This window comes from Pseudopodoces humilis, chromosome 8, assembly GCF_049639895.1.
Source record: "Pseudopodoces humilis isolate 2021_Gansu_Grassland_sample_001 chromosome 8, ASM4963989v1, whole genome shotgun sequence".
Classification (NCBI taxonomy): domain Eukaryota; kingdom Metazoa; phylum Chordata; class Aves; order Passeriformes; family Paridae; genus Pseudopodoces; species Pseudopodoces humilis.
The window spans coordinates 20,446,834-20,467,967 of record NC_142207.1 but is presented as its reverse complement, the minus strand read 5'-3'; the positions used below and the strand labels follow the sequence as shown (position 1 = coordinate 20,467,967).

Below are 21,134 nucleotides of genomic sequence, written 5' to 3'. Positions count from 1 at the left end.
ACTGAAGGAAGCCCTTGAGAGAAACCCCACATGGTTAAGCACTGAGACAGGGAAGAAGCCCAAGCAACCCAGCAGCAAAGACAAACAGCGTGGGAATTCTGCCCACATAAAATGCCCACAGCCTGCGTGCACAAGTTTGCAGTGAAACTGCACCAAGTCTCTGATAAGCCAGTTTCAATTGTCATTTTTCAATGTTTGACAATACAGTTATTTTCTAGGGGCTCACAAAGGTACTCCTTACTGAACGAGGAAGCCCCAAAAGCCAAGCTTCTAGTCCAAAGGATAGGATTCCCAGTGGATAACTGGAAAAGGCTATTTAGTATGTGCTATGTATTTTCCTCCAGCTTAATGTCAGACAGGTTTGATCCATTTCAATTTAAAAATCAGCCAGGAGCATACTCTCAGCATGGTGAATTCAGTGTAAACAGTGAAAAAGTGGCCAAATTGTAAGAAGAGTGTCCTGCAGTGGGAAGCATCATGCAGCCCTGCTGCCATCTCTGCTGGTAATATATGGAACCAGGACCACTAACTGTTCTGTCTGCATGCTGGAACCCGACCTCCCCCGCGTTCTAAGTACTCTTCTGTATCTTTTCCAAAAATGTATTGGAAATTATTATTGATTTTGTAATTTTGGCTTTAGGGTTACATTCATCTCACATATGCAACTCTACCCCATGGGAATTTTCAAAAACTAGAGAGAGAGCCCAGTGTACAGATATTGGTCTGTCCTAGTTAAAAAGAGTGACACTCTGTCATTTTCCCTTATGTAAGGCAGCATTAAATTGACTTTGTTTCCATTCCCCAAAATATAATTTGGGACAATAATATACTCCCTCTCAGTATTTTATGCTCAATTTAACTGCTATATTGCATTAAATGATGTGCAATAATGTAACCCCAAATGCAAATGAACTCATATTTGGTAAAAAGAATCTCTTTGTTGCTTTCTCCTAATAGACATTTTTTTTTTTTTCAGATTTTAATGAACTAGAAAAACCAAACATCCCCATATGGTGAGAAAATTCCAAAGCATGTATTAAAAGAAAAATCTTATGTCACTCATCAAAAACTAATAGATGTAACACCAAAAAAAAAATTAAGCTATGAAGATGAAACTCAAATAATTAGCAATTATGGAAAAACATCTAATAGAGTACTTTTAAAAGACTCACCACAGGCTAAAAGAGAAAAACATGCAATTCGTATTTCCAGAGTGGAATACATTAAATTTAATCTGAAGCAAATTATTTACAGTTACAAACTTCCCCAGAAAATTAAAACAACACATACACACCTTGAAATAAATGCATCAAGATCTTCAGAACTACTGAAGACATTATCTCTTTCTGCCTAAGAGTAATGTCTTCTTACCATATGAAAGATTTGAGGAGCTTTCTCTGGATCTCAGAAGGTTCCTCACTCAGTCTTTTTCTGGACACTACAGAGTAGTCTGCAGGCCTCACTAAGCTGTATTTGCTGTCTGCCTCAAAGGTATAATTCTGGCCATCTAAAGCAGTCTAAAGATGTCTTGGAAACATTTCTCTTTCCCTGGATGAATGCCCTTCCATGATGCATTAGCATTTTTGGATGCTAATTAGCTAGATTTTAGGAGTCATGCATCATCCTAAAAATAAGCAAAATATGTAAAATCTAGAAATATAGCAATGTTTTCCGGTATCTTGAATTTTTGCTTTGAAAAGCTGGCAACAACTCTGGGAATTTGGCCCTGGAATTCCTGTAACTCCATGATGGTTCACCAGACTGCAAGGCATGAAGGTCGACAGACATTTTGTGTAAGCACTGTAACAGTTGCACAGTTTAAAACTGCAGGAATGAGGTTTCCATGCAGTAAACAAAATACTTGGGTATTTATCTCTGCTGCATTTACCTTTCACTGAACATAATTAAAGGGAGCTGCAGTCATATGGAGAACACAAAGAACTAGAATTCTTTTATTTCTATATACAAATAAACCATTTCTGTGTTGTGTAGCTTCTTCTGCCACATTTGCCATGGGACTGGCACCTCCAGATGAAACAAGGTGATGAGTATTTGTCATGTACTTACTCACTCAGCTTCTCTCCAGAGAAATGTGTACAGTGTGGGAGGAAGAAGAATGTCTGTTTTATACACGGCTTGGAAAGGAAGATAATACGGTTTGCAAAGGACTTTGTTCTTGTAAAAGTCACTGAGCAGTTTGAGCCTGCCCTAGCCAAGTTCTGTCTCCTACCCAAGAAATTATTTCCTGCAGGAAGAGTCCTGTTGTGCTAGAAAAGCCCAGCTATTGGCAAAGGTATTAATCATTAAATTTTGCTCAGTTTCTAAAATACTTTGTACCTGAGAGTGTTTACCACCCTTAGCTGAGCATCACTTCCCATTACTGGGGGATATTACCTTCTAGGGGAGATAGACATTTTTACCTTTTTACCTTTACTGTTACTTCTATCTGCTTCAAAAAACACAAAAATATCTTTTAGTTTGAATTCTGCACCTGGTGCTCTCCTTGAGAAATCAAACAAGACCCCTGACCTGACTTAACTGCAAGTGTACCACTGAAATGCCAATAACCTAAAGAAGCAGTTAGACATAATTCATAACTGTTACGTAAAATTCTTACAGAATCCAAGGTGCTAAGTATCTAAGAACAATTAACTCAGTGCATGGAAAAGTATTTATGTCCCTATAGGGCAAGGCTGTGTCCAGAAGTAGTATAGCTAGTGAATAAGGCTCTAGGAAAAGGAACTGCATACTGTTACATGTATGCATTAAATAAAACCTAAATGTGACAATTAAAAAAGGACACTACCCTTAAGGAAGCAAGATAGACAGACAGGGAGAGGTGGAAGTAGTTATTTTTGGATTAAGGAAACACACTAAAATATTCTTTGTCTTCGTCTGCTGTCGAGAGATGCTTTTTGTACAACAAAAATACCTTTAACCTTTTAAAGATGCTTCACACAAATGCATCCAATTAAACTCCAATGTCCAGAAAAAAGACATCTGAGCATCTGTTTATTAGTGTAACTTTTCTACTCCTGCCATTCAGAAATTCTAGAAGTTATCAATCTTTACAGCAACACCTGACACTATTTCTTCGCACTATCTTTCTACATACATACTCTATCCCACTACTGAAACTGCCACAGAAATATTCATGAGTTCTTTCATGTGGGTCCTCATCTGGAGAGGCTGAAGGCACAGAACTATTTTACAAAGGGGAACTGGGATGTAAAACTGCTCTCTGAACACAGGAGAAAATTCACCCTGAGCAAAGGGCCAGAACAATGCAACAGTTCAGACTCAGGAAAGCCTTAAAATAGGATTTAATAATGAATTTTATGATCCACTAGCTATACACTGGTCTTGTCATAGTGCTGCTTTTCTTCCTTATCCTCAGCACTTTTCCAATGAAGACCAAGCAACCAAGATTGTAACACAAACTTCCATAGCAGTACACTTCATAATAATCCTGAACCAGCTGCTTTCTTCTGTTAATTGATACCATGTCGAAGGCATTCTTACAATTGTATACTGTACTCAAATGCATCAACCACATGCTTTGCATTTGCACTCAGTGATTTTCAATTGAATGCTGAATACTTTCACATTTTTCATAACCAAATTCCTCCCCCTCCAGCAAAAAAAAAAGGGCAAAACAATGTGTGATTTACCTTATTACAATTTTTAGAAACTTGGCAAAGAGCACTGCTTGACATACTGTCTTTATCTGGCATTCCTAAAAAAAGAATACAGAAAATAAATACATCCTGTACATTCTTTGAGTGACAGTGAAAATATTTATCAGTAGAATGGGGAATTTGAGGGTTCAATACTTTGATAGCATATACATTAATCTGTGATTTTTAAAGAGTAAAACATTTATTCGGAAAAAAGTTTCCTCTAGTGAACACAAAGAAGACAAAAAGCTAACTTGGGTCAATATTTTAAACAGCTTGCTAAGCACAGTACTTTTTCAAAACTTAATATCTGAAGCATGTATACAGGAGTTATTTGTATTTTTCATTTAACATTATCTGTGTGTCAGTACCTGGCAGTCAAACATGTCACTGAATTTGCACTTATCAGCGTTGCTATGCTATGCTGTACTACTATCCTGCAAAGAAAACATACTGAACACCTAACACAGGAGACAAAACTTGCAGATGAAATTGCCAGCCATCAGATACTGTCCTGCTTGGCATCAAGATAATCCCTGGCAAATAAATAAAAGTGCTTTGATTTACATAAGTGACTAATTCCAAAGGCTGCCTTTGGATTCATGTCTACAGTGCTACCCCACAGCTTGACAGGTTCTCACGAGGCAGAGACATACACAAAATTATTTAGTATGTAACAAAGGTTAGAGGTGGCATGTTTACTGCAAGCACAAGCACTAACCTAGATTGTCCAGCAAGTTGTGTAGCCCATCCTAACTAAAAAAATTGAGGCAGTTTGTTATATTTATTTTACTAGCAGGACTCATGGCCATGTTCCATGGTTCATGTAACACAAGTAGTAATATGTTACATGACATCATCCAGTATGTTTGAATCAACAGGCCTGAGTCATAATGCAGATTTTTGTACACCTCTGTGTACACTTGTATACAGCTGGGAAGGCAGCTGGGCCTTCCAAAGTGTCTTCTACTACATGCAGTATTAATGCAGTTGTAATACCAACCTGAATTAAATTTTTAAGATTCAATACCCAAACCCAGATAGACTCCATCTTCCCCCTTCTTTCCTTTTCTCATTTGCTTGCCCACCACTTGATATCTAACTTTTCATACTTACTGTCATTGTTGGAGCCAGTTTCCATAACACCATAAGGAGGAGTGAGAAGGCCAGACATATACTGTCGATATTTCTGAAAGACAGCAATGGCACATTCAGTCAGATACAGATGTATAAAGCCATTCAAGGGAATATGTGTTATTTATATTTGTGTGTCTCCTGCCTTGTGCTTCTCATGCACACATGAGATATGAGACAATCAAATATGTCTTTACTTTTAACACTACAAGGTCTGCTTTCTTGACTGAAGCGCACACTGCTTTTATTTCATCCAAAGCTGTGATAAACCAGTTCCCTCTTTCATCCTCCCCAAAGCATGACTTTCAGGGTTCTAATAAATCAATATTTTACTTAGCTGTGTGATTTCCCATACAAATTGTTTTAAAGCTCATTTGAAATTACACTACTAATCTGAATCCAAGCTAGAAATCTACTTTATTATAGGAATGGAGATGAGCCAAGGATTCATAAAAATCATGTACAACAACTGTTTTGGTGTCAGATTTGAAATATACAGGATGTAGTGAAAACACTAAACATTTAAATCCAAGACACTAAGTTTGGTATTCAGAAACTTCAAGGCTATGAAACACACAGACTAAACACCTCATATTATGTATAGCCTCATACAAAATCTGTATTAGCAGATAAAACTTTGTAACTGTAAAAATAACATCCCTTATACCACTATAAGATACATAATTGTAACTGATGTCAGCAACTGGTATTTTTCTACAGTGAATGCTGATGACATGATCAGTAAGGTTCAAAGCTCTGTCTAAGGCTTAAGAAATTCACAGAAACTACAAAAATAACACCAAAGGAAAAAAAGAAGTCCTTTTATCAAATACAAATCATTCCATGGATAAGAAACACATTTTTGTTTCCAATCACACTATATTACTGTCATGATTAAGGATAAACAAATATCATTCCCTTCTGGAACTGTCAGAAACCAAGCTTGTGCAATAGAGATTCAGATGTTCAGTGTAAATAAAATTTGTCTTGCAGTCCTTTGGGTGTGCAGTGAGCTCAAAGTGAACAACCAACCAGCTGAAATTCATGCAGGTTTCAACTAAGCACACATAGTAATTGAGACAGTGCAATTTTAGTGCAATAGTGCAATTTTAATTTAAAAGTTTTATCCTTTGCTCTATGGAGTTGTTTGGATATATTCACTTTTAAAATGTTGCCTGCTGAATTTTAACAATGCTTGACTTAGCCTTCATACATTTATTTTTCTTGGAAATGGAAATGAAAATATCATCAATTCTAGCACTAAAGACTGAATGTCTTGCATTCTAAATAATAACAAAAGCTACAAAGATTACATTAATCTTAATAATCCAATCCTATTTTTAGACAAGCTATTACATCCTAAAGCTTAGTAACATATTATTTAAATCTCACCCATAATCCAGCTGAATACTCGTAGAAACAAATCTATGCTATATCCCTGGTCAGTCATACAAAACAAATGCTATTTCATTTGAGGATAAAACTCTCCTGTTTTCTTTCTCAAACCATTCACTTTCCCATATTCTGCATCCAGTCCCATGCCTGGAACTCAATGAGAGGAAGAACATAAGAAAGAATTATTTTCTCAGTTCAACTAGTAAATCACACATATAGACCAAGGGAGAAAGTAACTTTCATTGGCCAAATGGAAAAAACAAAAACCAGAACTGTCCCAAAGGGGTTGAAACAACATTTTATTCAAACAGTAGATAATGTTTTGTTCCACCTTCTACTGAGTTTGGTGTAGAAACGTGATTTTTAGATGGAAAATTGGAATGTTTCATTTGGGACAAGATAAAAACAAATTGTATAGGATGTTTTTCTCTTCTTCGTCATCATTCAGCTGATACTCATTTCTTTGTTCTGTTTTTTTTCCAAAATAGCATTTTCCCAGAAATACATTACTAGTCCACATTTAAGCCACTTCTATAAGGAACTTAAACTGTGGGAAGAATAATTCTTTTATTTCCTATACCATATCCACAGCCATCATACACTGCATGGCATTTTTTTTCTGATTAATTCCCTAATATTTTTCCTGATTATTCTTCTCATGAGACAAAACATAGAACGCAGCATACAATTTCCAAAATATATGAGGGCCCATCTTCAGAAAAAGCCTAGAGATAGGGTAAGCCAGAATTAGATACATAACTTTAGAGAAGGCACCTAATCCTATTCAGGCACACCTCATGCTCAGGACACCAAGGTTATCAGGAACAAAAGCACAGACCCCAATAGATAAGGTAGGATTTCAGTATCGTTCCCAAGGATGTCCACTCTATCACCTTCTGCGTGAGGTCCCACCCTGCCCTGGCATCAGTCCGCTTATGAGTCTGATACAGCAAACCCTGTGAGCAGTGCTGCCTGTGAAGGAGTTCAAGCAGCATCACCAGAAGAGGAATTAATTCAAGGCATGCCCTCAGAAAGCTCAGTTGTTCATACTCCTCCAGGGCACCTCTACATAAATGAAACCTTCTTCTATACTGGGTATCTCTGGAGGGAGGGCTGATACAACTGCCTACACATGGTCTCTCATGAGGATATCTCAGTGGGTGTGGGCTGACATAAAAGGTATAATTTATGCCTAAACTTGTGTCACCTCATCAGCCAAATTAAATGTCAAGGGAAACTTATTTCAAGGAGTCAGGGAAACATCGTTTGCTGGGAAACCTAAGAATGTGAAGACAGACCTAAGTAATTGCATAAAGATTTGCCAGTATCAGATGGAATAATAAAGTTCCAGGAATGAGATCACTGAAAGCTGAGATAATGAGACCTATCTTGTTACCGTACTGTCTGTAAATGAAAATAAAATTCTGTAAGTTAAATTATATTCATAGGTGGCATTTAAAATTATCCTGAAGATTAATAGACTAGATATTTACAAAAGGCTTTTGAAAATGTATTCCACAGGTGGTATAAAGTCTGGGAAAGGCTTTCCTTATGAAAGACAGCAACAATTATCAAATCATCATATGCTTGTTTATTACCAGAAGTCTTCAAGTTTCGTAAATCCAACATGACAGCAGTTTTTAAAGCTACATTCAATGACCTATTCACTCTGTCTTCAGATTTTTACCAATTTATAAACTCTATCATGCAACAGCTTAAATAACAGACAATTCCTACATCTAATCTGACAGCATAAGTAATAAAGACAGTATTTTTTTCCAGTTGCTGACTGCCTAGTACCCATGCAGTGGTGGAAATTAACACATTTTGACCTTTTCAGCAACTGATATGGCCTAAAGCAAAGAAGACTGCTGACAAGAAACAGTTGAGGAGAGGAGAAAAGGAAGAAACAGAATCACACACTTGCCCTGCTGGGAAGGTGCTGTAAGGGAATGGTTTCTAAGGCCACTCATTGTCAGGTTTTTCAGTGTGTTTCTCTGCACGCTCAAATTAAGGCTTTATTTGTAGGTAGCTGTAGTTTGTCTCATAGGCTTTCATGACTACAATAGATTTTCTTCAGCTGTGAACATAATTAGATATATTTTTATATGCTAATGTTTAGAAAGGCAATTACTATAATTTTGATGCAAGCTATCTCCGAATTCCTGGAAAAAAAGGCTTCTAGCATTCACAAGGTACATAAAATATGTCTTTGGTCTTTGTGGTTAGTCCCTTCTCTTCTGCTGCAAGTAGTGAAAGGCTAATACCTGTTTACAAACATTCCAGAATAAGTCAAGTACGTGTAAAGAATATAGATGAGCCTTTGTTGTCCATGTTCACTGTGTGAAAACCCCAGCAGTCTAACAAGAAAGACCCAGGACTGGTGAAGGGAAGAGCCCCTGGGTATAAAGATTTGAACACAGATTCTACACCAAATACCCACCAAGGGCAGCAGTTCTGCAGCTGGCCAGTAAGAGCTGTGCAATAAGGTTTGTAGCACTAGGGACTCAGGCTTCTGATGTTTCCCCATGCCATGGTGAATCTACAGATACTAGCAGTCTGTGCCCAGATACTAGGAATTAAGTGTCTTGTAAGACTGGAGACAGTTTTGTAGACCTCAAAAGGAACTTGGTTCAATACATTTATTTTTTTTTTTCCTTCTTTTTCTCCTCTATTCACAATCTCAATCACAGTGTCATTTCCCACCATTTCTGCTGCCTCCTTTTCTGCCTACCTCTAACTAGCAAGAGAAGGTAACAAAGCAAAGCCTGCCTAACTTGCAAACTTGGGAGTAACACAAAATAATTAATTTCAGGTACAGAAGTCCTAAGCCAAACATCAGGGTGACCTTTCCACACATTTTTCAAAACCTTGTGTAATTATTTCATCAGATGGTCTTATTTTGACTATTGCCTGAGTTCTGCAATACTCCTGTACTAGCTGTCAACACTTCTGCAAAGGTTTCTCTTGGGGAACATATGCTGTAGCTTGGCAATGTAAGCCAGCTTCTCTATTTTCTTTTCACAATAAATAATTGATCACTGATGCTCTCAGTACAACTCAGTTCTTCCTCTAAGTTGGCAGTGAACCACCTCCCTTGTGAGCATTACTCACGAGGGCATGCCACTCCCATGGTACACTATTTCTTCTCTTTTCTCCAGAACAATGAGGAGAGGAGCCCCTGAAAGAAAAAGACCATGAAGATTTTTGGATCTCTTTTCACTCATCAAATGAAATAGAGACTGCTGTCCCAAAATCTTTAGATCTCATACTCTGGTCTTCACTGAACCAATGGGTAAAATCTCAGGTCATCTGCCTGCTATCTGTTTGTGTTATCCAACAAAATGTGCCTAATGTTCTTACAGATCTTCACAAAAAAAAACCACCCCAGACTGATTATCACACTGATAGTTGTTTTTTATGCCAATCTTGTTACAAAGGGAAAAACAAACAGCACCCTTGCTTTTGCCCAATAGTATGTGCTGAAACCCCCTGCAGACGCGACTGTCTTCTTAGTATGTTTAAAAATTACCAAGTGTATTTCTTCTAAGCAAGCTCAATCAGAAAATTTCCATATATTTCAGGTCACTTAACTGGAATCACAAAAAAGACCTAACCCATGGCTGTTTAATACTAGATAAAAAATCATTGTTTGAAACTGGTGCTTCACTCTAGAACACCAAATATCCTGGCTATTGCTAAACGTCTGCCTTTGAAATTAACAGAATATAAACATTTGCTGTCATCAACAGTATAGGTAAGAGAACAGAACAGAGGTATTTCTTAAGGAAAATATACAGATGTATCAGAAAAATGTAATGCTATAATAGCAAAAACATATCTTCTTTTGTGGAGAAATAGAAAATAAGCCACGTGAAGCTCTCACCACAACTTACTGAACAGTAACAGACTTTGGTATACATCAGTCTATCAAGTCATTAAAATGTGATAGACAAGGTCTGAAATAGCAGAAGTGAAGCATTATTTAGTCATGTTCTGATAAAATAAATACAGGAAATGCCTGTACCAAAATTGCTGAATCCTGATCCCAGAATAGGTACAGTTTATGTAACAGCAGATGAATCTGCATCTTTTCCATTTATTTATTTATCATTTATTTTATCTGAAACATCTTCAGAATGTTTCTACATAGCTCTAATTAACTATGCTTTATTTAACTCAGTCTCTTTATTTTGGAGGCACATATTTTTCTATCACATTCTCACCTAAATCAATTTATCATGCTTGAAAAGCACTGTGTGCAGAATTTGCTTTATCACAGAATCCCCTTGATATTTTGTCAAGAAGAAAAATACACCCAACTCTGAAATCATGCCAAATAGCAGACTTGGCTACCAGATAGAAAGCCAAAGATAAGACTGCATCACAAAAAATCACATCCAAGGAAATTACAGCATGAGCACTGATTAAGCAAATTACACAGCCTATTCTGCTCCATCTAATTTAAATATAGAAATGCCATCATACAGCTCTCCAATTCTGTCTCCTGGAGAAATCCACTCAGGAAACGCATTTGGGTGGAGACAGCACTTGGCTGGGAGGGGTGGGAAAGATTGCATATACTTAAAAGAGGACAAAAAAACCAAATTAAGAACAAACAGTTCATCTGATTTATGTGTTCTCTTTTACTTCAATTGTGTAAACATAGAATAGACAATGTATTTACAGGAAAAAATACTTAGCTGTCTTTAACATGAAGTCCAAGTTTTTGAAAGTGGCTGAAAAAGAGCTTTATGCATTTACACCTTTAGTTTTTCACTGGTATCTTTAAAATCAAATTATGATGTCATCAACAATGCTTCAAAATCAATGTAAGATTATAAAATAAAGCTGTGCTCTCCTTTCTTCCTCTTTCATTATCACATGTAGGAGAGAAGCATCAAATCACACCTAAGCTGGAACTTGCTGAACAATGCAGTGACAGAACAGAACCTCATTCCTTTTTGAACTTTTCTGCAACACTAAGAATTGTAAATCTGCATCTTTACTGGGAAAGCCAGCAGATAAATCTCAAAAACAAAGAGCAGAACAACAAGAAAAATGTGCTGTTTTAACATAATTTTTCTTACCACTACAGCCAACCTTTAAACTTATCCATTAACAGGACAGATCAAGCCAAGTCTAGAATCATCTCTTCAGTCATGCACAAGAGGAAGAACAATTTCCTAAAGCTCCAGGTACAAAACACTTCCTTTTACCTCCAGACAGTTACACCTCTTATTTTCACATACACTATTATAATGAGCAGAGAAGCAAAGATATGCTCCTTCAGATGATTTCGGTTCACAAGACAGATAATAGGAGACTCACAAATACACTGTGTCACACTCTGTAGTAAAATTCAGTAAGGTCACCACAAGGTCTCTGCAGTAGTTAAGTCTTAAAAATAGGTCTCAAGTACAACTTATATGACACATTGGCCTTATGATGACACTGTTCACAGCAGTGGCTTTATTCATGGTTATAAACAGCTTCTCTTCTTCCCTCCCATTACATATATTTTTAAAAGGAGATTTAAAACAAATAAAGAAAAAGCAGGTGAGCTGACCTATAACTCTGCTTTTCATATTTACAACCTCTGAACACAGAAGTATGTTAGTATAGAAATTTGTTTTCATCTGGAAGGAAACTCTGGGTGAAATATTAATTCCTCTACAATCAATATAAACCTCTTATGTAGTTCAGTGGGGTCAATCTAACACTGTTTTTGCTTCTCAGAGAAACAAGCACACATCAACCTCCAATACTCATCTAACATCAAAGGCTTCCCTTTCATGGATAATTCTCCAAACTGATTACTTCTATTCAATTGTACATAACAATAACAAGGATTATTGAATAAGTGTAAATAAGTAAACATAAAATTTTCCTTATAACACTTGTCTTTCTTCAAAGCTTTTAAAATATTATTTTGATTACAGTGTGAGCTGCTTTAAACGCAGCTCACTCAGGAACACTGCAGAGAAATCAAAGCAAGTGCAATAAAGAGGGGAAAATGTTTCAGGAAGTATGACTGAACAGTGTCTATTCCTTCCAGTGGATAGGAAAGCATGTATTCTGACAGAAAAATCACTCACAATCAGACCGATATCACCTAACAGGAACCCAAAATACCTGGGCTTCCAATTCATCCAACAATCCTTGCAAATGCACCACTGCAATTACCTTGTCAGCATAAACCTCTAATGGGTCAAAGCTACTCTGGAGCCCCTTTCATTGACACTGTATTATAATAAATGCTGCCCCTAGTACTTCCCCACAGGAGCTCACAATATTGTTTCAACTATTTTGCAACATAGTTTTTAGTTACATGGTTTTACATCCACATTTACAGTACAACATCTCATGGCTCTCAATTCTAAAGATCCCTATAAAAGACCTTTAAACAGTCTGTTAGACATAATCTCTTTTTGTGCAATGGCATCTTGTCTGAAGATTTCAAAATGCATTGGATGGGAACAACTGACTTTTATCCAACTTAAGTGCAAACATTAGTAACAGTGATTTCGCTGTGCTGTAACACAAGGATTAGGTACATTGCGTTAACAAACTTCAATGCAATTGCCTTATTCAGATGGGGCAGTTTTCAAGGTTTTTCCTACAGACTGAAGTCAGAGCAACTGATTTCCTCAAATCACAGACAACTTATTTTGCAGCCAGACCCTCACCAAGACTGAAAAAGCCAGCACACAAATGCTGTTCTGCAGCTCTAACCTGGAGTTCTGCTGTGACTGTTTGTGGTACAACTCTTTCCTTAGGCAAATACAGGCAATACATTTCCTCAGGGCACTACACCAAGCCTTTCCTTAAATACCTTTAGGGACAGTGACTCCATCACCTCTCTGGGCAGCCTGTTCCAGTGATCAATCACCTTTTTTTGTGAAGAATTTCTTCCTAATGTCCAACTTAAACCTCCCCTGGTGCAGCTTAAGACTGTGTTCTTGTTCTATCTGCTGATGTCTTGGACACAGATATACAATTCTACGAGAGGTAGAAGCTTGGCTCCTTAAATTTGGCTGGTGTTGAGATAGTTTAGGTTTAAAGATTATGCAGATTGAGATGAACAGCACATAAATCAACAAGTCTGTGCAAATTACCCAATCATAAGCTTAATCTCTACTTTCCATAGTGAGGCATGCTAAATGTTTGCAATATTTTTCATTGTGTGGCTCTGGGATGTTAATTATAAAGAAAAATTAGAAGAAAATATGTGTTTCAAAGGATTAAAACAGTATACACTAGGCAGAGTCCAAACTACTCAGTGATTCTTAAGAGTGACTTGGTTCAAGAAATGATGAAATATTCTCACAGATTAATTCACTTGTATTAAAAAAAAAATCCAAAACCTTCCAGTTACTGTTTAAAAATTACCCAAAATGTGGTGGTTTTTTTTCCAATTGAGTTGGGCATCAATTATAAAGCCTAGTTTTACTAGCTGACACTTCAGTGTGGGAAGGAATTTTGTATTAAAAAAGCTTTTGTTTTCTATTTATTTTATTTTCTGAATGGTGTTTCCCTCACAGTACAATATATAACCATATAAAAATGGTAAACTTGATTTTTGTTCCTCATTATCAGTTTTCATCTTACCCATCTACAACCTGTAATGTTATTCATCATCAAAATTAGAGCAGCATTTGAGATATACAGTGAGGCACAGTAATGAAGATGCACTGTAGAATTTAAGTGAAAAAAATACTAAGGAGATTTTAAGGCTGAACACATGACCAAAAGAGAAAAATGGAACAAGAGGAACATGAGAAAAATGGAGACACAAGATAATGAAGGGTAAACTACAGAATTAAACTGAATAATAATCTTTCCAGAAAAAGAAAGAGGGTGAACAGAGAAGAGCATAACATTGTATCAGTCTCCTCCTTTGTCAAATAGAGTCCTGAAATCAGCTTAACCAGGGATCCAGCTTTGCTAAGTTCTACACAGAAAATAAAAGGTCAGATCCTGTCTCTTCCTCCTCCCAAACAGAGATGTCTAGAGTGCATTTAGGGGCAGGATGCAAGCAGGCAAGTGACACAGCACAAAAGATGCAAAATGGCACAATTTAACTAAACCCAAGATTAGAATGTTTCACCAGGGATTTTTCTTCACACAAAGCAAGTATGATTATGTCAGAGCATGAGCTAACTGAGAACAAGAAGTTCACAGCTTTTGCATTTATTGTAGGACAGACCTCCAAAGGCCAAAACAAAAATGCCTTAGGAAACTCTTTCCCATCTATTTGTTACACTCGTGCACTGAAGCTGTACCACCACAAAGGGATGCAACTAATAGAAAAACAGAGCCACCTCTGTCCCAGACAGACTTTCAACGAGATATAACCGGATTCAAAGAGACACAGACTTTAAGTTGACATATGACTACACAAATGATGATTCTGATGATGATGATGATGGAAGACTGTAATCAATCAACTGTAAGAGAAAGAGAGTTGCTGAAGACTCACTAACAGACCTTTAAACTTAGCCACATACTATGAGTGTAACAACACAGCGGCTCTCCAAGGAAATTTAGGAAGCACATTCCTTGTGTGAGGAATACCTCATCAGAAGGGTAATAAGAAAAGCTGATTCTTACACTAAGACAGCTTCTGTCAAACTCCTAAAAGATGCTCTGAGTGAAATATCCATGGCATTTAAATTGTCATTCTGAAAGATCTGGCTTTTACAAGTATATTCTAAAACTTAGAAAAATTTGGTTTTATAAGTTATCTATGTAATAGACAACTTATTAGGAAGTTTAATGTTTCCATTCCAATGCAGCAAACAGCCATTTATTCTGGCTTTCCCCTTGCACATGGCTAAAAATAATTTCATTGGCATACTGAAATCTCAACCTAAGCACTAGATGGATAGATTTCATTAAGCCAGGGCATACATTAGTAGATAAACAATTTTGGACATAAAACTTCTTTCTAGTCCACTGTTTTCAACTGCTCACTTCTTATATAACTTTCCTGCTCATACCTTACGGAATCATGTTTCATTTGTTTATTTAAAGGATAAAAAAACAGTATTAAATACATCAGGCTGTGCTGGGGAGGCCCCACCACCTGCTTCTCACGAGCCCCGACTGTTCTTGTTCTTGTTCTGAACCAATTGGAAATTATGTATTACAAGAAATAATACTTACACAAAGCAAACAGTGGTACTAGATAAATACATAGTTCTTGTATGGAGAGCAAACTAAATTGCTTTTCAGTAAAGGAGACAAAGTAACAGTGCATGATATTATTGCACTACAATTTTAAGTAATTTCTGTAGATTATCATACAAAGACAAATGGGTTGCTTAAGACTTATACTGCAGATTTTGAAAATTCAACACAGGCAATACATAATTCTTTGAAAAAAGCCTTGCTAGTAGAATGCAGTAAATAATCGTGAGTCTGGCTGCACAGTGGGAGCTGAGAGGAGAAAGCGTCTTGTCCCATTCTTTTACACTGAAAAGTTCCTGATGATTTTCCCAACCTTCTCATTAAAAGCATACCCAAACAAACTTTAATTGTTGCTTCTATTGTAATTGTGGCCACCATACATCAGACTCCTGCACTCAGGCATGGCTACAGACTCTGTTCTGCTTCTCTGCTTTCCTAAGAAAATGCAATTTTGTCTAGCAGGCAATTCCTCCCTTTCCCCCTTCTTCACAGAAATTCTTCTGATTTCAGCAGAAAAAAACTTTATCAAATTTGAGATAGGGTTCAAATAGGGTCCTAGAAGCTAAACAGGAATTAGTAATATGAGAGAAGTCCTAAATAAAGTGTCTAAGGGAAAAGAAAAGAGGGCAGCACTTTGTCCTCAGCTGGCTGATCCTCACAGGTGTAACTCCAATCCACAGGTATAACTCAATATCACAGGTATAACTCCAATCATCACATACATTGAATTCCATCAAACAGATGCATCGCGGAAAGTATGGTATAGTTAGCAGGAAAGAGCAAAAATGAAAAGGAAATAAGGTTTTTCACCCCTACCACTCACAGAAAAACTTTTTGTTTTCACTGTCTGTGATTATATTTATATTCCAAGTTTATTTTGCAATTTAATTTCTTATAATTAAGAATTCTTTGAAGTGTTTACATTAACACTATGCACAGATGTCCTAAAGCTGTGACTCTTCAGGTTTCTGTGGACACTGGTATTGAAGGTGCTGAGCACCTAAACCAGGCAGCTCTAGCTTGGCATGCACTGCTATCACCTGCTGTGGCAGCGGTGGAAAATATATACAAGCATTCTTATGCACTCCTGATAGAAGAAGAGCAGGTTTATTGAGAAGTAACCTGATAATACTTCATCCCTTTTCTGACAGCAAGAAGAATGATTTTTGAAGCACATGTATTGCCACACTGGGATGAGACTTTCAGTCCCTCTAGAAGACAAGATGAGGTCACTGGTAATACTAGAGCTAGAAGATGTCTTAATTGGAGGGCTACCTAATTTGCAACATCCTACACTTCAATCTACTTTTGTAGGGCTCTTTCTCCGTTGTGAAGCAAGACAGACAAAGCTTGTTACTGTCACTTTGATCCTGTGTATCCACTCACCGTTCAAAGAAAATCTTTATATAGAATATACAGTAAAATAAGCTACAGCATGAGTCACACTGCAAGAGTCCATGGCTCCTGAGTATTATGAAGCACCAGAGGAATCAACTGACTTGCATATGAGAACAAGGCATTAACCACCAAGCCAGAAGTGTAACTACAGAACTGCCTTTAAGGAAGGTTTTATTAACAGAGAAAAAGCTGCCTTTACATGTAAATGCACTTCATGTAATTCTTCTGGTATCTTAAAACTTTAGAACTACATTAGAGACAAGTTTTGCAAATCATATCATTACAAAAATCAAACATGTGGAAAATAAGGCAAGAATTTTTTTTCCCATTTAATATAACTATTTTTTCACATGTTAATTACTGTTTATCTGATCTCTTTTTCCTTTGATAGTACTGAGGGGAATTCAGTGTCATACAATCAGGAAACTATATATGTCTGTATATATATATGCCTAAGATATTTAACTGGCTAGTTTCCAATTTACAAGTATTTCCCTACATACTGCTAGTTCCTTGTTTAGGGAACATCACAGAACCTAATTTTAGCATTATACCATCTCTTCAGTTTTATAAAATTCAGACCCCCGTGAAAATCTTGGTATCTTTTAGATAAAATAGGCACTGTTATCTCTGTCTGTTGTACAAGATTATCCTTTGCACATCTCCTGTGGAGTTAAAGTCCATTATATTCACCTGTTTTGGAATGGATGTCCAGTTGACATCAAGTAACTGTGTCATCGGCTTCAGCCATGCTGATTTGCATTCACAAATTCACAAATAGCACTAATGATCATCCATGTTCAGATAAAAAAGACCCATTGTCCACTAGCTAGTATTAAAGACTAAATCTCATGAGATCACCACCATATTCCCAAGTATGCCATTCAATCACAATAATTGACACGTTAAACAAAACCTGTACAAACTGGGAAATGTGATGTCTGACTACACTGTAGCCTTTAGGAGATTTCTTGCCATTTCTGCAGTGGGAAATCCTTGGGAAGGGCTACTTGGAGACAGTTTACATTCCAGCTGTGTCCTGGACCTCTACTATTTCAAGGTTCTGTTTCAGTGCCCAGAGGGAACACAGATATGCACAGGACTTTTAAAAGGCCCCCACCACATCCTTTGTGCTACAGAAGAATCACATAGCAATTTCAGAAATTGTTTTCACCTCCAAACTTCAGGAATTACAGGTTCCAAAAGAAGTAAACAAAAACTCTATGAAATAGGAATGACATATTGTCTCATGGTAAAATCATAAATCAAAGATTCGCATCAGCGGCATTCCGTAAGTTTAGTAAACTTGACAGCTATTACAGATCTGACAGATCAGAACAAGTAGCGTGAACAGGCCTGCAGATCTACTGGATAACTACACTGCCCAGCAAGTGTCAGCAGTGCTAGCTCCAGATAGAATCCTTCCTGCAAACAGAAACAGTGGGAAAATCCAGACAAGAAGAAAAAATGCTAGTGCCTGAATACCAGACAGGGAGTTATTTGTCAAGAAGAGCATGGATAAAATCTGGTCTCTTAAAAAAGGAAAACTGCTGCAAGTGTTCAAAGGTGTCTTTATAATAAAGAAGTCTGCAAAAAAGAGCAGATGTAACCAAGATGCCAAGCAAGACCAACGCTGCCAGCACAGACCCGCTGATTTGCTCTGCCTCAAAACTGAAACTAAGTATCCAAAATTAACATGCACCAATGTGTTACCCCAATTCCAGGCCAGTGTGACATTTTTTCAAGAGGTGTAAAACTCAAATAATGCTCATATACCAGGTTAGCTACAGCAATAGAGATGTAAATCAGGAGACGTTTTCAGAGTGTATACTAGTAGCAGAAGGATGATGGTGGCCAGTAAAGCTGTTTCATGCTGCCAGAAGATGAAAGCTAAAAGTGACAAGACTTTGTACTCAACTGACACTCTCTGTTGGAGCAGCAGTCCCAGTAGACAATTTGACTGCTTTTTCTCTAACTTTCACAGAGCTATTTTATCTAGTTCTCTTACTATAGCCCTAAACAGTAAAAAGAACAGTAACACACATGCATGCAAAGGACTCCTAAAGTGGTTCTGTCTATAGTAGAAAATGCTACTAAGAGCCTGACCCAAACCAACTCTGAATTTATCAGTATGTTTTAGAAATTTCTGAAGGATAAAAGATGTATCCCCTTAAAACTGCCATTCTCAGTGTCATATGTTAGGCTGTGCTTACTAAAGAGAATTAGTATGTTTGATGTCTTCCTTCACTGCTCTCTTCTCATGCCTTGCAGCAGAATGGTCAAACCTCTGCAGCTACTGCATCCAGAGGCCTGTTTTATGGTGGTCCCTTGCCACAAATCCCAGGCCATATCTCTTCCTGCATGGATAGGTAGCAGAATTCAGTCTGCTGGCACTGGAACAGCCTGATGGGCAGCACAAGACACTTGGCTATTAAACAGCCTAGTGGCGAAACAACTGCTCATCAGTACCTGACAGGAAAAAAATGTAGGGCGAATAAAAAGAACTTGCAGACCAGGCATGGCCAGATGGGTACTGGGGTTATCCACAAGGGGCTCTTCAACTTGATCTCTGTATTTAGTGCATCACCATGCTTGTGAACACAGCCCGGCAGAATGCTACTGAATTAAGTGCTTAATATTTGTAAAATGCTTCAGGATACACAGATTAAGGATCACATACACATAGTATTATTCTGACATTGCATTCCTTCAGGAACAAATACCACAGTACATAATTGGGCTGGTATCTCTTTAAATCTAGATCATTACAGCTCTCCCGAGATCCCCATCAGTGTACAAAAAAACACTTGTTTGATTATTTTACAATACAAAACCCCCTGCATATATCCACAATGATTATATATTCAGTACAATCCCTTTAATGTCAGTACATCAAATGTGTTTCAGTTGAGATTTTGCATTCATTGTCACATTCAAGTGAGTTCTGTCTTGCCTTCTCATCTCCTATACTTGATCTCTCTCTTTAAACTTGGCATTGCTAGCAACCTCTCCCAGCTAGGTCTTAAAAGTAGATTCTTTTCTCTGCTCAATAAGCAAGATAAGAGTATATAATTTCTTGCCTTATGTACAACATCTGGCACTTTAGAGTGAACAAGTGCAAGTCTTACCAAGGCAGCAGGAAAGAATAGCTGAGAATCCTCCTGTATGGAAAACAACTCTGCAGCACTGGTTATAATACATATTACATATTGTATGAAAGGTTAGTGGACTTCCTGGCAGAGCATAATAAAATATGTGAGATTTGACTGCTGTATTGCAACAGACCACTGAGAGAGGGCCTTTGGTCAAACATTAATACAAATCTCAATTTGCTTTTCCCTACATTAAATAAAAAATATCAAGATAAATCTGGCAGGAGTGTATGTTTCCAGAGGTTAATATTTTGGGTGATAGTCTATACAAAGCATCTGCAACAAAATAACCTTCCCTATTTAACAGGCAAGCAAGCTGAAGGTACAGAATTTCCCAAAGCACCAGAATGACTTCACCACACTGCATGTAGACCAATAATGTAGGCATTTCAGAAACTACACAGCAATGATATTCAGCAAAACCAGAACATAATTTAAAGATATTTAAGCATTCAGAAACAGTTACCTAAGCACTATGCCTCTTAAGAATCCCACTAGAAGCATATTACAACTTGGGGCTACCATGTGAGGTTAAGATCTATCTTTACCAAGACTCCAGCTCCAGTAAGAGGGTTACTAAATGAAGATGACCTCCTATTTCAAGACAGTCTTAAAAAGTAGAACCACGATGGCCAAGTTCACCTTTGCAATGACAGCATATGTCAACGGCAAGAGAACGCCAGCTGGGACAGTGCCATGAGTGATCTTTACAGTAGCATTAGAAGCTTCATTTAGTTGTCCAAGGTATTTCACTCAGTTGTCCAAGCAGAAAGCAGACTGGTTGATCATGGGCCCAGTGAGGCAAGAAGAAAACTTGTTCCCCTGATTACACACAGCCCTCCCTCATGGACTGTGAAGAACAAAAGTAAGATCAAAAGGTATTTGTCTTCCAGAGATTTTTAATTGCTTGAACTTTCCTTGTTAATAAAGCAATGTTGCTTTCCAAACCTTTTTGTAAAATTCTAGCTCTTTAGTCATTTGTTAATGCTCATCTGTCACATGCTCCTTGAAGATGCTAAGTCTTCAGGAGCAGCCTGGGAAGGAAGTATTCGAGATATTGTCAATGCCAGAAGCCAGAACTAATCAGTCCATGGAGCCTTGATAATTGTCAGGTTGTTTTATAGCCCATCTGCTAAAGCACTGCCTAAATAGGAATCAAATACCTACAAAAGCCTGTCCTACATGT

At 37.4% G+C, this 21,134-nt stretch overlaps 1 protein-coding gene across 4 annotated transcripts in view; it reads right to left on the bottom strand.

The window, feature by feature from the left end:
* Positions 1 to 21,134, bottom strand: part of RAPGEF4 (Rap guanine nucleotide exchange factor 4) — a 145,136-nt gene that overhangs the window by 70,860 nt on the left and 53,142 nt on the right. For all 4 annotated transcript variants that reach the window (XM_005519803.3, XM_088058877.1, XM_088058879.1 and 1 more), the window contains 2 exons: positions 4,794 to 4,866; positions 3,672 to 3,736 (listed from right to left, as the gene is read on the bottom strand). In XM_005519803.3, the coding sequence (XP_005519860.3) occupies positions 3,672 to 3,736; positions 4,794 to 4,866 (138 nt within the window). The remainder of the gene's footprint in view (positions 1 to 3,671; positions 3,737 to 4,793; positions 4,867 to 21,134) is intronic.